This window comes from Mastacembelus armatus, chromosome 1, assembly GCF_900324485.2.
Source record: "Mastacembelus armatus chromosome 1, fMasArm1.2, whole genome shotgun sequence".
Taxonomy (NCBI): Eukaryota; Metazoa; Chordata; class Actinopteri; order Synbranchiformes; family Mastacembelidae; genus Mastacembelus; species Mastacembelus armatus.
This window is the reverse complement of record NC_046633.1, coordinates 21,643,905-21,660,532: the sequence shown is the minus strand read 5'-3', so window position 1 is coordinate 21,660,532 and position 16,628 is coordinate 21,643,905. Positions and strand designations below refer to the sequence as shown.

The following is a 16,628-nucleotide window of genomic DNA, read 5'->3' as shown; positions in this document are numbered from 1 at the left end:
TGCAGAAATTTACCAGCTGGATATTAAAACTTTTAATGGTCCTTCTCCATAAGCTGCACAATACATCATCACAAATGACTACGATGTTTCATTCACTTAGAAAGACTGACTTCATAGTGATTCTGCACCTTGGTAGTAGGTTTTCCTGCAAAGTAATCAGCTTTAGTTCTTTGCTACTATGGCAGTGTAACCACTTTTCTAACCTGCTACGTCTTTTTGAAAGACATAATGAAGTGTCATTATGCGTGACTTTACTTGGTCTTTATTCTCCCTTGATCTTTAACAGAGTGTTCATAAATAAGACCCAACACATGGACTAAGTTAAACAGCATAGCACAGTCACAAATCAGTGAATTTCCCCACACAAAATATGCGACCACTGATAGTACCTATCAGAAAATGACAAAGATACAGACATGCCAAACACCCTTCTTCTCCAGTATAAAGAAGGAATGATTTATTTTCTCTTCAGGTTGCAGTATTGGTATTGATAGTAGAAGTCAATAAAAAAAGAAAAGAAAACACACACACATAAAAAAAGAAACCCAACTCTGCACGCTAGACTCAGTAATGCTGCCTCCTCCTCTTCAAGTACCTTCTTGACTCTTCACCTACCGCCTCTTCACCATCCTCTGACCTCTCTCTTCTACCTTTTTCTCACTTAATAAGGAAGCTGAGAGACAGAACAGGATTAAAAAGTAGAGCAGAGAAGTAGAGAGTAAGAATTTTGAGAAAAGAAAGAACAGATATTAAAAAAAAGTTATTAAAGTTTTTTGTTTTGGATTGTGTTGCGCAATCACCCAGCAACTAAAAACCGGTGGCTGCTGACGATTATCTTGTTTCAGAGCATCTAGAAGCATGTAATTGGGCAAAATAGCTCAAACACTTGCTGAAGATGCATCTGTGTTTATCAAACAGGAAAGAAAACTGAGGCTTAATAGACTTTACCCCTGAACGCCCCATTCTAAATTCAAAACATGTACTTTACTAATAACGGGGAAGTCACAGTAAAATGTAAATAACAGCAATTTAAAATGGCACTTCTTGGTGCTCAGCATAAGCAGCAGTAAAATGTAATGTCTAATTATACTAGTAAATAAACATCTGCTTCCTGGACTTATTTTGCCACTTCAAAGATGGTACTGACAGCTTCCTCGTTATTGCTAAACATTTCAAGTGTTTACATGTTTCATATACAACAACAAATACTATGCTTACAGTTAGTATGCATGTAAAAATGCATCTTCAAGCAGTTCTTTCTAAACTTATATTTTCATTTTCAGAAACAGACCCTAATTTACTATCAGAATAATCTGAACAATTTCACATTAAACATTACTATAATTTTCTTTTGTAAAGTAAACTGATTAACAAAGAGGAGAAATAGATTATACTGATCACATCCAAACCTCAAATACTCTAGCTTCCATGGCAACAGTTGTTTTGGGTAACTCAAATACAGTTCTCATAATTAGCACCAAATTACATTAACATTAAAAACATTTTAGACTCTTAAAAATGATCACATTTTGCAATTACAGACCTCTAAAAAAGAGTGTTAACCAGTTTCATACATGACTAAATCTTCTATGAGTGCAGGTGGAGTCTGCAGCCTACAATTCATTCCTAATTCTAGCCACAGGTCACACCAGGGTTCAAGCCAGCATGGCAATAAATTATCTGCCCCGGTCAAGTGCTCTCAACATTTTGAATCCTTTCCAGTTCCAGAGGTCAGTTCCTGCAGCTGGACTTGTTCTGCTTTTGTACTGTAATATCCTACAGCTGCTCCTGTGGCTATGAATTAGACCCAGCCTCTGCAGATTTGTAGAATGTTTTCTATTGCATATTAAATCTTTGTAGTGACCTTTAAGTCAAAGTGGGACCAAATTGCTGCTGTTCCAGCTCGCTAAGCTGCAGGATATTAGTGTCCAAACATATTCACTATTTAACAGTCTACAGAAAAAAATCCACGAGAGATCCAAGATTTCCGTTCTTCAGGATAAAGACGAAGAAATTTGTGAGTGTACTGTGTATCGAGTGTACTGCAAAATGTCAAAGAAATGTTATGAGTCAAAATAAGACTGTGAGTCTCAGGTCAAGTTTTAGTTGTGGAGAAAGACCTTTGGTTTGTACAATTTGGAGTGAGTGTTTTCAATTGGACAACTGTCTTATAATCAAAGAAATAACGGGAATAGATGGATCCTGTTTTGGCCTGGATATTTTTCACCTTGTCTGCAATAAGTTTTCAGTGATATTCTGTCCTCTTTTAGGGATTTTTAAGATTCATTGTATGCATGTATATTTGATTTGAATAACTGTCACGTAAACTGGCTGACAAGTGTGCGAGCATCTTTACAGTGGCACTGTATGGTTGCTATAAATACCTGTAGGGGTATCCATGGTACTTGGACCTGAAAATGGAAAGCAGGAAGCTGAAGAAAAACACCACCAGACCAAGGCCAACAAGGCAGATGACTGTAAAAAGACACACACAGAATGTCATCACACTACACTGCTGCCTTAAGGCAGTATCACAATATAACATTAGGTTTAAAAAATAAGATTAAAAAAGTATGATTTCTGAAAATGAAGTTAGTGTAAGTACACTTATTGCTTTTGAGGTTAGACATTTTTTCAGCTTCTTGCAGGTCCTGCAGTTACCCTAATATGTGCTTAGTAAGAATTAGACAATGGCCTGAGAGAATATTTGATTCCTGGCTAAAGGCAGCCATTTAAATAATTTCACACGCATTATAACAACTGATGCAACTCTCTGATCTCTGTTCAAATTAAATGTGCTTGCAGGGCCGAGACATGACACACATTGGATATATCTTTTTCAAGTTGGCTGTTCAAACATACACCTACGTAAGCACCTACACAGGCCTTTCTACACAAAGTATGTATTAACCTAATGTTATATCCTCATGCAGTCAAATTATTATATGATATTCAAACATTTCAAATGCTAGAAAGAACATAAATCTAAAACATTACCTAGTGCTCATCATCTTGTCAAAAGCCTTTAATATTTACCTTTACTTGCACAGTCCCTTGACCAATGTTACACTGCCTTTTTCTCATTATCATCTGTGCTGGGTTGCAGAAAATTAGGTTTGCAGCTATTATTTTCTTATTCCCTCAGTGGCTATTCTAAAGTGAAATATACACAAGCATGATCTTTAATCTGCACAAGAACTGTGTTGGTATGTGGGTGTATGAGTGTATGCACACACCCTCGTGTGACAGCTAATCCTTGAGAAGCACTGTGTTAAATTAAACTGTCACCACCGACTGATATTGTTAATCAGGGATTAGGATGAGGACCTCTCCTGGAGACTAAATAGTGAGATATTTGCTTGTTCGAGTGTGTGTGTGTGTGTGTGTGAGGGGGGAATTGATGTCAGAACAAAAGATTTGGCTGGGAAAATTTATGACAGATTCTCAGTGTCAAATTATGTGTGTGTGTGTGCTGTTGTTCATTTTCACAGCTCCAGTGGTTTGTGTGTCTGTGTGCGTCAATGTGTGTGTGTGTACTGTGATCTGTAATGCATGTTTGTATAGGGCAACATTTGCTGCCATCGCTCAGTGTCAGTTCCATAAGCGTTTCCTGTTCTCCATTTCTTTGTTTCACTTTCTTTGCATATCTTCCATTTACAATTCAGCAAACCACCGAAGCAGCGTTGAGTTGTGACAGAGCTATGTGCCTGTATGCGAGAGAGACGGCACGTGATATGACATTCAAGTCGTAATTCATCTACTATAGGCATAGACGCTTACATATACAATTACATAGGACACCATTCACTCTATGTGTGTGTGTATTCCTGTAAGGACCAACGGTCAAATGATTTCAAACAAATTCTTTACTTTATATTCATTACATTTAAGAGGTGAGAGGAAAGAGTTAGGGTCACATGAAGGTTATGCTGATAACTAATTCAAGAGAATATTCTGCCAAGCACTATAATACAAAACTGTGTCTGACATTGACTGAGTGACTTGATTGAGGGCACTTCATACTTGAGAGTGTGTCTCCAGGGAAAGCCCTTATGCCCTTGTGTTTCCCGGGCTGCCACATTTATGTATGTGCCTGTGACTGTGTGAGCAACACAACGTCTGTGAATCTTCATCAAGTGTAGTGGGATGTATTTCATATAGCTCATCAGTTATGACTGAGAGCTATCTTAGTATGCACCCATGGATAATGACTATCATACCCACACGGACTAAGCATGCTAATATGCTGAGTGATTTATGACCTTGGCGAAATGACAAGTTGTTTTAGTTGAATGATTTCCCTCAGTGACAAAGGTGGTAATCCCTCTTTTGACTGTATGACTTGGCTCAATTGAAATCATGATATATTGGCATGGTAAAATATACATTTTCATTTCCCAAGCTAGAGGAAGCCAGTAAACATATTAAGCTAAGCTTAGCTCATTAGGCACATAAATATGAATAAACATTCTGATACTAAATGGTTCTTTGATTAGCAACTGGCTGCAAGAAACATTAAGTGACTCAACCTCTGGATATGATTGTCCACAATTCACTGTTTTTACACCAATCTGTGGCAGACAACCCAGTTTTTGACGCATAGAAGCTTTTGGACCAAAGAGCTCTTGGCTCTTACAGTGGTTCTGGGGACAACCCCCCTGTGGAGCTCCTCTGAGAACTGCATATGCTAAAGGCTTCTGCACCACCAGTAGGAACACTGAAGTAACATGAGAAGGTTGATGGTTGGTACATTGCAGAAAATGTATTGTTTCACTTAAACATGTCAAAAGCTCAATGAAGTTCCTTCATTGCATAGATGTTTAATAAAGCCTGGACTTCAATGTCGGCCATTTGTCTGAAATATTTTCTAATGCTGCTGTTTACATGCCTACCAGCAGCTGCTGTGTAGCATGTTTTTTTTAAAACTGCTGGTTGCCAATGGTGCATTGACCTGTCAATGTATGCTCCATTACTCACAGTCCATGTTGTGGCTGAAAGGTACCTCTCCTGTCCTGAAATAGGAGCTATAATTGTTCTCAGTTCTTCCACTTATATATGTTCCTAGTTCTTCTTCATGCTAACATTTTGTAACAAAAATGACCTTACTATCCTGTAACTTCATGAGGAAACCATATCAGAAATAAGCATTTTGACCCAAAATCTCTCAGATCTTGCTAAACAACAGCAATCACATACATATCGAACAACTCTTCACATTATTTCTACCTAATTGGAAGAGACGCTGCTTTGGTAGTTTTGTTTCATTTACCACATGAGCCATTGATGATCACTGTTGCTGTATATCAACTGCATGTGTGTATACATAAAAATAAATTTTTGTCAATATAAACATATATGTGCAAATGTTATGTATTTCTAGTTTACTGTACATATATGTTTTTCAAGTAAAACAACATTCATGTTAAAAAAAAAAAAAAAAAAAAAAGTTTCTTTTTTGGGGACATGTCCATTAAATGGTTGAAATTCATTTTAAGTAAATCTTGTACTGCTGCTGCTTGCTGGCATTGCACCAAAAGCTTATTGTTAATTTTCTTTTTGGCCTTGATTTAAATTCAACTCTCAGTACTGCATTTAGGTCTTTAACAAATCTATGTCACTTTTTTTTTCCTGACTCTTCACTTTCACCTTCTGTCTACTTTATCCCCAGACCCACAGCCGCCCGGATCTTGAGTATGTAGTGATTTTGCAACTCCATTTACTCGTTCAGTAAGTCCCTTGCTGAGAAACAGTGTGTGCACTACCCTTAGAAGCAGCAGACAAGTTCCTGTCACTGCACTCAGCAATATAAAAGCTACTGTATATGCCAAGGATTGAACACCCATATCCAATGATTACACTACAATTCAAGCTTAATCCTCCCCTACTGACAGACAGCTATTCTCTGCAGCTGTAGCTTTAAACTGCAATTATTTAATTTGTGTGTCCATGTGTGTATGTGTGTCATTCCAGTGACAATACTGTGCAGGATATAAAACAGTTTATTCTATTCCTGCTTGTGTGTTGACACTGTGCGTGCTTTATGTATGTAGATTTCTGTAAGTACTAATATGCTTGTGCATCAATAAAGTATCATCTGCATGATGTGCTTGCTTCAATTAATAATTTAAAAAGGTTTCTGCAACTAGAAAAAGGTAAAGGAAGAAAGAAAGAGTGAGCGAGAGAAAGAAAGAATGAACAGATAAACTGATGCAGAGACAGAATTAATAAATGAGTCTTCTGCACTCTATCAATGATGTGCCGGTATTACACAAGTAATTATATAAGGATATGCATGTGTGTGTGTTCTTATTTAGTTTGATACTGACAAACAAATCTTGAGGTAGTTATCAAGTAATTATCATTTTAATTGCTAAGCTTTAACACCTATATGGGAACTCATGGGTAAAGTAAAATAAAAATTTGATAGTCTTGCCTTTAGATTATTATTTTTTTATGTGGGTGCATATAAGCGTGTGGCCTCATAGAGACAATTGAAAGGTTTCAAGTTGCTTTTTCATCACACTGACTGATTAAAAACCACTTGTGTGTAACTGCATCTATGTGCTGGAGGTAATTGCCAGTGCGGGCAACTCCTCCTCTCATACATTAATGATTATGCAGAAATGCAGTTTGGATGCTAAAGGAAAAATGTAAAGCCACTATTTAGTTTGGTCAAGTTACCACCTCACATCTGAAATGATGAACTGTGTTATACCTGCAACACCCCAGACAAGACTCATCAAGATGTGTCAGGAACCTGCTGCCTTCAATCTGGACAGTTTTTTTTAGTACATTGGTGAGCCTTGTTGAAACAAAGGAGATTTGTGTGCTCTTCAGGAACAAATTTGAGGAAATGTCAGGCTTCCTGAAGTCTGTCATCTTTTCCAGTAGTTTTCAACACCTTAGTGTGAGAGGGCAAATTATATTTCACAGAAACTCTGCATGACATGACATCAATTAATCATCTCCTCTGTGACCTTGCATTTTACATTTTATGCTATTTGGTCAGACCTTTGATGAAATCTGTTTGACAGCTTTAAACAGTGAGCCACACAAGTCTTCTCAATTCATTACAGTAAAATCACAAAAAACACTACAAAAACAAACTAAGAAAGACACCATATGCTACAGTGTGAAAGATTTATATGATTTGAAGAGAAACAAGAGTGGACTACTGAGTCAGGCTCAAAGTCCTGGACCCCATTCTCTGTCTTACTACCCTCTGTTGCGGTTCATGGCTCTGTAGAATAACAATTGAATTCCTATGTACATCAGTATAATTAACCATCTGCAAATTCCCCATTAAGGGTAGTCCCAGTTGCACATCACAATATCTAGGGTGAAAAATGCTCTTTGAGCTGTCCCTGTAATTATGAGGATCTTCATTCATTCTGCACGCACCAAAAGTCCAAAAACGCCATGATAAAAAGGGGGCGGTCAAGGACTTGCCATTAAGGTTGTAGGCTAAGGCAGGAAAACTGAAATTCCCCCCGATGACAGACCCCATACGAACTACAAGCCTCTCAGACAAGCCTTACCTAGGTAAAGACAGGAAAAGCTAACAAAATAGGAGTCCCAATCAGGGAGTCCAGACCAGAGCCTGACAGCTCTGGGATAAGCAATCCATCCATCCGTTATCTATACCTGCTCACTCCTATTTGGGTCACAGGGATCTGTTGGAGCCTATCCCAGCTCTCTTTGTGCAAAAGGCAGGGGTACACCCTGGACAGGTCACGAGTTCATCTCAGTTTAGGATGAGCCAGTAAGGGGCACAAAATATCTGCAGTTGACGGCTTCTATGCTGTGCTTGCTGTCTTGCATTTATCTGGAGAAGTCAAAAGCAAGTCCCCAGAGGGGAGGATATTAGCACAAAGTGCTAATATTCTGTGAGACTACCCATAACAATTCAGTGAGATATGATTATTTAAACCAACCACCGATTATTGCATTTGTACATGTTAAAAATAGTAAGTGTAATACCAGTAAATTTTATATGGGGATGTTTGCTTAAGAGAGAAAAAAGAGCATAAATAATATATTAGAAAAACGTTTTATGGTATGTAAACACAAACAACAATGGGGAGAAGACATGAATGAATATTTTAATAGAGTGGGAATCTCTTAGTCACATCTAGTGCTTGGTATCTTCCACCTGCTCTTGTTTACGAGTCACTTTTACTAATAACATCTGATTTTCCTCCTCTCTGCTATGGGGGTCTGCTGCTGGTGGTATTTTTCATTTGTTCTGAACATACTTTTGTAAAATTCCACTTATTTAAAATTTTAATTTAATTTATTTTACTTGTAATTACATTTTCATTAATATTTTAAATACACTATTTTCTACAGCACTCATTTTAACAGTAGACCATCATTGTTATAATTCTGCAAGTACAATGGTTTTTAATGATTCAGCTGAAGCGCAGCCTTGGTTAATGTTTCACAATTTCCTTTATTAAAAAGTACTCAATTTAGGCAGAACTAAAATAATTTACTGGTATTTGATTCTTTACTTGATTTTTTTCTCTGAACTGTGACTTTACATTGTCCTCCACTTGTGACTAGTTGGTGATTGTAAAATAAGTTACCACTGTGAAAAGTAAATCAGACGTTAACTCTAAGCAGATTGTGTATGCAAACAGAGTACTATTATTTCTGCCTGTACTTTGCATTTTGTTACGGCCCCTGAGGTGCCGTTTGACATGCCGTTTGACAATTCCCTGAAAGTTGGCTGATGACGTACGAGGTGCGCCAGCTGAGACACGCCAACCAATCACTTCGTCCGGTATATAAAGACCGGAAAAGCTTTACTCAGGGTGAGCTGGGATTTCATGTGAACAGTTCACCTACTCGTAAAACCTTCTGACCGCTTGTCTTGCTTTAAGCTTATTTGTGAGGATAAGATCTGTTAGCATTAGCGTACTTACGTGTGTGTGCAAATGTGATTTGCACGTTCAGAGTACTTGTGTGTAATTGTTGTTTGCACGTTCATTCATTGTAGGTAATGTCCTTTGTGTTTTGTTCTGTACTCCACTTAAGGTAATGTGTTTTGTGTTTTGAGGTGATAGTCTTATTGTATGTTTGCAAATGGTGTTGCTAGTATTTTCACTGTTATTGTTAGAATAAATGTCACACAACAGAAAATTCACTACGTGAGCCGTACCATCTGTCTTCATTTATCCACTTCCCTTTTTCCTTAACATTATGTGAAGTTCCACTCGGGCTGGGACGTAACAATTTTTTGCCATTTAGGGAGATCACAGATGGACCCAATTGAAATTACAGTGCTTGTGGTAGGAACAGCTTTAGCTCCTACATTAAAAGTTAGATAACCATACTTGACCTAAAAAAATGACATTTTTCAGCATCAAAATGATTGCCATTCAGAGCCCGCATCCCTATATGGAGACAAATTTTAGAGCCTATGGTAGTTAACTTTTAACTGTCTCAAGAGTAAATGTAATACCAGTAAATTATTAAGAGTAATTACAAGCATTTTCTTGTTTAGCCAAATCAGGTTCATTTTGATCAAGCCATATAAGTCTACCAACTAGTCAAAGTTTATCAACCACACCTTCAGTACATTTGAATAGGGGCATATGAAGGAAATAAAGTTAATCGAGCATTCCCTTGGCAGGTCTAAATACTGCAGTTGTGTATTCAAAGGCAGTTATGGAGCAGGTAAGAGGTCATCTCAGTGATTAACTGAAGAGTGAAACAAGTGCTTCTTTTCAGAACTCCTCCAGCTAATTGACAGTTATGCAAATAAACACCCCACTACAGTACTGGATAATAGTTCATTTATGTTTGTGGTGTGTGTGTTCACAAAAGTCTCAAGCTTAGCGTCCAGCACTGCTATTAAATAAAATAAAAGTTATACCAATTTATTCAATTTCCCCCCAAAACATTCTGACCTTTCCTACTATTCCTATATTTGTGCCTATAGTTTGATTTATGAGTCAAACTGCCTCCTCGGGGGCACTGTGTTCTACAGCTAGACAGGTGTGTCTCCCTCAAAGCCACTGGTCTCAACAGAGGGTCAAGATTTGATTTAACCAGTTTCTGCTACCTTGGAACACTTAAGCAGAAAGTAGATGATATTAACAAATAGGTGAATTTAATTTAATTGGAAAGATTATATATATATGTATACATATATTATCGTTGTTCTAATGCACGCTATGTATTTCATGCTGTATGCTTCCTTTTTCTCTCTGTAAGGTGACCTTGAGATTTTGAAAGGCGCCATGAAATAACATGTATTATTATTATTATTATTATTATTATTATTATATATATATATAAAACATTTTATCACTATAATTTTATTTTTATTTTTGTCCTCTGTCCATTAAAATTTTAGACAGATTTAGACAGATAACACTGAGTGGAGCAGCTGGTCAATGAAGATGCTGCTCAGGGAAGGATAGGGTGTCCTGTAAGGTGTGTGAGGTCTTAGCCATAGTGACCAACTGTTCTGCCATCATTTGCCCTTTGCCCACTTTCCCGACTGAGCCCAGAGAACACCCTAAGACAGAGCTGGCCTTCCTATCAGTCTGGTGCCACTTCCCCAGAACACCACAGCATAGAAGAAGTCTGAGGAACCTGCTGCACAATCTAAAGGATTTGAGTTTCTACAGCAGGTAGAGTTGACTGTCCAGTTTAGGGAAGTGGTGTCGTCTGTCCAGTCCACTTTGATGTTGAGGTAAACACTGGTATTTTTTAAGTCTGAACAGTCTCTATATCCATCCATCCATTCATCTATAACTGCTTATTCCTATTTAGGGTCACAGGGATCTCTTTGGGTGAACAGCAGAGGTAACCCTGGACACATCACCAGGCCTCTATATCCACTCTCTGGATATTTGCCCACCCAGCTGGGACATGTTTTTTCCTGTGAAAATCTACTATTAGCTTCTTGGTCTTTCTCATATTGAGCTGTATGTTTCTCTGTTGACACCACTGAGCAAAGTCCTGGATCACAATCCTGTATTGATCCTCCATTCTTTCAATGATGTGCCTGACAATAGCTGCATCATCAGAAAATTTCTGCAGTGTGTTGTAGGTGAAGTCCAGCATATAGAGGGTGAATAATGATACAGTGCAGACAGTTCCTTTCAGATCTTTAGTAGTGTTTGGCAGCAGTACATGTAATCTGAACAGGCCTGAGTTTTTTCTGCTGAGTTTTGCTTTTTTTCTCAAGCATTTTTGCAAAATCTCTTTAGTATTATTCATTTTTTGTTATATGTTGTCAAAAATGTTTTTTGTCATAGTTCACTGATATAAATAACACTACTTGTAATGTGCTACATGATGTTCTTAAATCAGAGTGTTTAAAAATAACAGATGCATTCCTAAAAGTATAGGCTAGTGAGCACACAGGACAAGAGGGACCTCAAAAGTATTTGTCCTATTCAATAGGGCCTGGAGTGGCTGTGAAGGAAAGTAATGAAATGTTATTTCCTAGTGACAGATAGTGGTAGCAAGGTGCCTCTCAAAGAAATAACCACTTATGAAGGTGGTGAGTTGGAGTATGAGTCCAGTCTTATAGTCTCAGTATTTAGGGTTTTGACAGATACAGTCCTGAGTGTCACAGGGAGTTCCCTGCCATTAATGTTAAGGTCAGGAAGCTCTAAGTAGTGGCCAACTTGTAAACAGCACCCAGAAGAATGCATTATTTAAACCGGAACTTGTGGCTTGCCTTCGATTACCACACATTAGACAGCACATTTGAAATGAACATGTCTGTATGTAAAACTGCATTTGTGTATGTTTAATTTCTTACTGTGTTTATCAGATCTGATTCCACATGACATATAAACATAAGTGTATCTTAAACAGAATTAATGCTTTACTGTATATCATACTGCACAAAAAGCTTAACCTCTCTGGCACCAGCACTAAAACTTCAAACATGGATTTTGATAACTTCACAAGGTGTGCTTCAGGCATAATATATTCACCTTGTATTTAACTTTAGTAGCAATGACAACTGGATCACACACACACACACACACTCCTGACATCTACTTAATAATAAGAAAAAAGCTGAAAACAATCCCCTCTACTTACTTCTCCTCTTGCCAACGTCTCCCTTGGAGGTGGCAGCCTCATTCAGCAGCACCATCCCCATGGTGATTGCAGCATCTGGGACAGGGTTGTTAAGGAAACAACACACTTGCATACAGGCATACTTTTACTAATATCGACAAATATTTACATGTGCATAAAAGCTAACTAATAAATGCATTGTACAGTATAGCACAATACAATACAATTACCCTGAAATGCATACTGAATTATTAACAGGCCATAACCTCCATGCTGTTGTTGAGGCTTTGCAGAAAGGATTTAATTAAATTGCTGAATCTGGTATTTTGAATTGCATCATATGCTGCAATGGAAAACTAAAAAACAGGAGAGACTTTGGTGATAGGTCACAATCCCTGTTCATAAGCGTTTTAAAAAAAGAGAAAAGCCATCAGGTCAACTCTGCAAACATAACAGGCTTACAAAGGCACACAGTACACAATGACAGAAGTACACAGTAACTCACATTGAAATCAATACAACTTTGCTTTTAACAGAATAAAAACATGCATAAACACATGATAGAGTTTTTTTTAACAGCCAGCACCTCTCAATATTTCAGGGACATCTAAATAAATGCTTATTTTTCTACTATTCAACTTCTTGGCTTTTACATTTTTTTGTTACTTTTCATGTAGTAGGTGCAAGTTTAACTCTTGAATGATACCAGGAGCTTAACTAACAACAGAATGTCCTTTCCAGAATGTAGCACAGATTGTTTGCAGGATGAGCAGACTGGGTGTCAGGAGTGCTAAAATTTAGCTCCTGGAACTTGTTTCCAAAGTGGGTGGAGGGCAGTGGACATTAAAGCAGAAGCTGGGACAAGGGGTACGGGTCATTAATATCAGACACTGGGAAAGGTCTAAAATATGCTTGTTTGATATCTACATCAGTAACTAGTATACAAATGCTAACTATACTTTCTTATGCCAGATTCTGAATTTAACACTTTATGTGTGTGACTTGGCCAAGGAGAATGCACCAAGATAGTGCTAACAAATATTCACCTGAACCATCTAATATAGAAGATGCAGGATGTGTTTACAGAAAGATACATTTTATTTGATATTATGAAACAAACAAGTCTTCATTTTTTTTTAGAAAATTATGCTCTTGAGTAGCATAGATTGTGATGCATACAGCAATAGCATAATATGATTTAATCCTGACTGAGCTGTTTCAGAATCATGTTGACGAGGAAATGAAAAAGTAATTGCTGCACAAATTCTTTAAAAAGCTTTCCAATCAGCCGTTTTTAAAACTAATCTTCTGTGACAAAAATCACTGACTAGTCAGCTTTTAATGTATGTGAGATCTGCTAATTGTGACGTGTCTATTACCTCCAAATACCTTTTACATTTCTATAAATGCTATTCCAAATCTGGTGACTACTGCAGACCCCACTGGATGTTTCATTTGCAAGAATTTCTTATACTTCTTCATGTTGTAGCATTTTTGGAGAAATGCACACTTGTACCTTGAACTGCTGGGTGGTGATCCATTGCTTATGTTTGTCTTAGAGACATGTTTGGACTTGACTGAACATTTATTATTAATGACATACACTGATACAATGTCAGTGCATTTTTTAGCTTTTGGTAAAGTTGTATGACTTCTTGAAATAATAGGAAGTTATGAACAGTTTGGATAATATTGTAAGGTACTTCTCCTCAGTATGTTGAACAAGTACTGACAAGGTCCACAAAGACTGGCACATGGGAAGATAAAGAGTACAAACTGAGGCATAATCTTGGTGATAGCATAAAAGACACTATATATTTAGAGCAACGGAGCTGAACCATGGAGGTGTCAGATTGGGTGGTCCTACGAAGCTTTGCCAGTGTGATAATTGTTATGTTAGACCTGTCTCTGTAGGAATATGACTGTGCAACTGAATTGTAATTAAAAAAAAAACAGACTTTTCCCTGGACCTGCAGCTAACCTATAACCACACCTGTCAACAGCAACAGAACATCAGAAATGTGTGTAGCACATTAGCTTAAACAGCCCATTGTGTACTACCACCACGGCAAATGTCCAATCTGGTCATTCCGGCGCCAGTTTTGCCATCTGCTATGGTACAGCCCAGTCATCCTAGAAAATAGTCACACTACAGTCATATCAGTCTAATTAGAGTACATTTTCCCTGCTTTAGTGGTTAATATTAAAGTCAAACTTTTATGTATAAGATTAATTCAATTTTGAACAGGATTAGTAAATGTGCACATTAACAAAACATAATGTTGGAGAAGCTGGGTGCTGAAGGCTGTAATCCTAGTTTTCCTTGGTTGTAAAATTTCAATTAGTTGCTTCCACTCTGCTCCAACAGAACTGCTCAAGTTTAGAGAAAAATATCTGCAAGAAAATGAAATTCCGGTTTGTTCATGCACGTTTTTCCTATAACATCAACCTGTCTTTACATTAGTTACTTTTACTCTTTTTGAGCTTTCTATCATTTTGAACAAAGTTGCTTTAAAAATCTCCTTTAAAGTGGAAACTCATTATGTTCAACTCAATGTGCTGACAATATATTGTCTGTATTGCGAATTGTGGTAAAGCAGTAAAACGTTGGTTATGTATCGTAACCCAAGGTTCTGTGAATTGGGCGCCGCTATCCGGGCTATTGCTATGGGTCATATCCCCTCTTCTTTCAAATTTCTTCTTCAAATTCTTTCTTTCTAAATATTCAACACATAGTGGTTAGGGGCTCAGAATGCTCATTTCCCAGTTTGACTGTGTCTGTACCACTGGATAGATGGGACTTTTACCAATACGAACAGTTCAGCCTGACCTGTAAAGCTTTATGTTTGGTGAAACTGTGATCCTGTCCTTTGTAAATGTTTGACTGGTAGAGTCTATCTGTGTGTCTTCCTCATACTACAACGGTGTAGTTATGCAAGTACATTTGGTACTTGGGTGAGTATGTATATGTAAAATAAAGAAGCTTACATCCATGGGGAAATTATGTCTACAGTTGTAAGAAAATGTGTTTACACTACCTGCACAAACAATATGGGTAGGTCTGTTAGGGTGCCACAAATTGTGATTGTGTGTGTGTTTCATTTAGATGTAATCAGATGGGCAGGAAATAAAAAATAAACTGAGATCATGCACAAACAAATACTGCTCTGTAGCAGGTGCGACCTTGGACCTGCTATTTCCCATCGGGACGAACTCAATGACTAGGAATGAACGGTATCATTAACCACACACATACAAAAGCACCAGTACAACTACACATGAGTACACACGTCTGCTTGTGAGAAGCAGACAAACAGAGAGAAGTTGACAAACAGAAACATCTATTCTGCTAAACAAGAACACAAGCAAACAGACACAGCCTATTATCAGGGGTTGAACTTGGAACAAATCAGTCAAGGATGTGAAGTTAAAAAAGGACAATTTTGTCTTTGTAATGTTTGTTTGTTTGGTCCAGCAGCAAGCCTTCCTATGGACGATGCATATAGGTGACAAAGGGGAAAATAAAAGTAGCAGACTCCAAAAATGGATGCCGTTTCAGATGTATAAAAGGTGGCTTCCTGTGTGCTGTGCAGAAATAAATGGAAAATTAAATAAATCTGTTGCCAAGATAAGCTGCTGGACATTTATCAGAAAGTTAAATTAGACTGGATGATTTGCATTTTGTAGCACTATGTTTGAGCTTATGTTAACACATGAAACATACACACCCAAACATGCTGATGAAAGGATACTCAGAAGAAGGATGATGTGAGACTCCGCCACAAACTGAGCCTGGCTGCTGCCATGAATATAACTCTGTGGGAGAGAGAGAGAGGGAAAGAGTCAGACAGTTAGTTTAACAGTTTTCATTTCAATTGACAACAAGCCATATTAGGTGGCAACAGCAGTGAAAATGACAAATTGAAGAAATAAGGAGAGATACATTCAATAAATGGAGGTTTTAGGTTATGAATGGTGAGGAAGAGGAGTTTAAGAGACATTCAAGAGAAAGGTTCGAAACAGAGAATGAAGAAGGATTTTGTCAATGAAGGGGTCATAACCTTTTGTGAGAAATGTCTAGATTTTTCATAATGTTACAGAGCTAAGGAAAGAATCTGAGAATACAAAAGGGAACCTAATGTATTATGAAGAAAATTAATGTTTGATATCTTTATATCTTTCAAGTACAATAATAGTCCAACCTAGATTTAGTTGTAGTCACAATGATGTCCAGCACCTGGCTTATCTTATTTTGCTTCAGAGTAGCCAGCACTTTTCTATGTAAGCACATGCAGTAAATGGACAGAAAGATGTTTTTGTGTGTCAAATGTATGAGAGAGAATGAAAACCAGTTTAGGAGTAGTGGGTAATAAAGAATTTCCCATGTAGTGTGCAGTGTAGGTGTATGGAGGTGCTACGTTTTCAGGGGGCAGGGAGAGGTCAAGCTAACCCTACAGAAACACTCACATATAAAAACACAAGATTGCATTACTTGCATTTACTGCACAATCTCCAAATAAATGCTCCCCTTGCTTAACTGGACACTGCTGTACAGGCTTCAGGGGGGTGTGCTGCTG

The 16,628-nt window shown here is 37.6% G+C and overlaps 1 protein-coding gene across 1 annotated transcript in view; it reads right to left on the bottom strand.

Moving 5' to 3' along the window:
• Positions 1-417: 417 nt before the first annotated feature.
• The window catches only part of tusc3 (tumor suppressor candidate 3), a 73,101-nt gene continuing 56,890 nt past the window's right edge, over positions 418-16,628 (bottom strand). Inside the window, exons 7-10 of the mRNA XM_026303443.2 lie at positions 15,804-15,867; positions 12,073-12,147; positions 2,385-2,475; positions 418-673 (exon numbers count right to left, since the gene is read on the bottom strand). Of these exons, the coding sequence (XP_026159228.1) occupies positions 658-673; positions 2,385-2,475; positions 12,073-12,147; positions 15,804-15,867 (246 nt within the window). The 3' untranslated portion in view covers positions 418-657. The remainder of the gene's footprint in view (positions 674-2,384; positions 2,476-12,072; positions 12,148-15,803; positions 15,868-16,628) is intronic.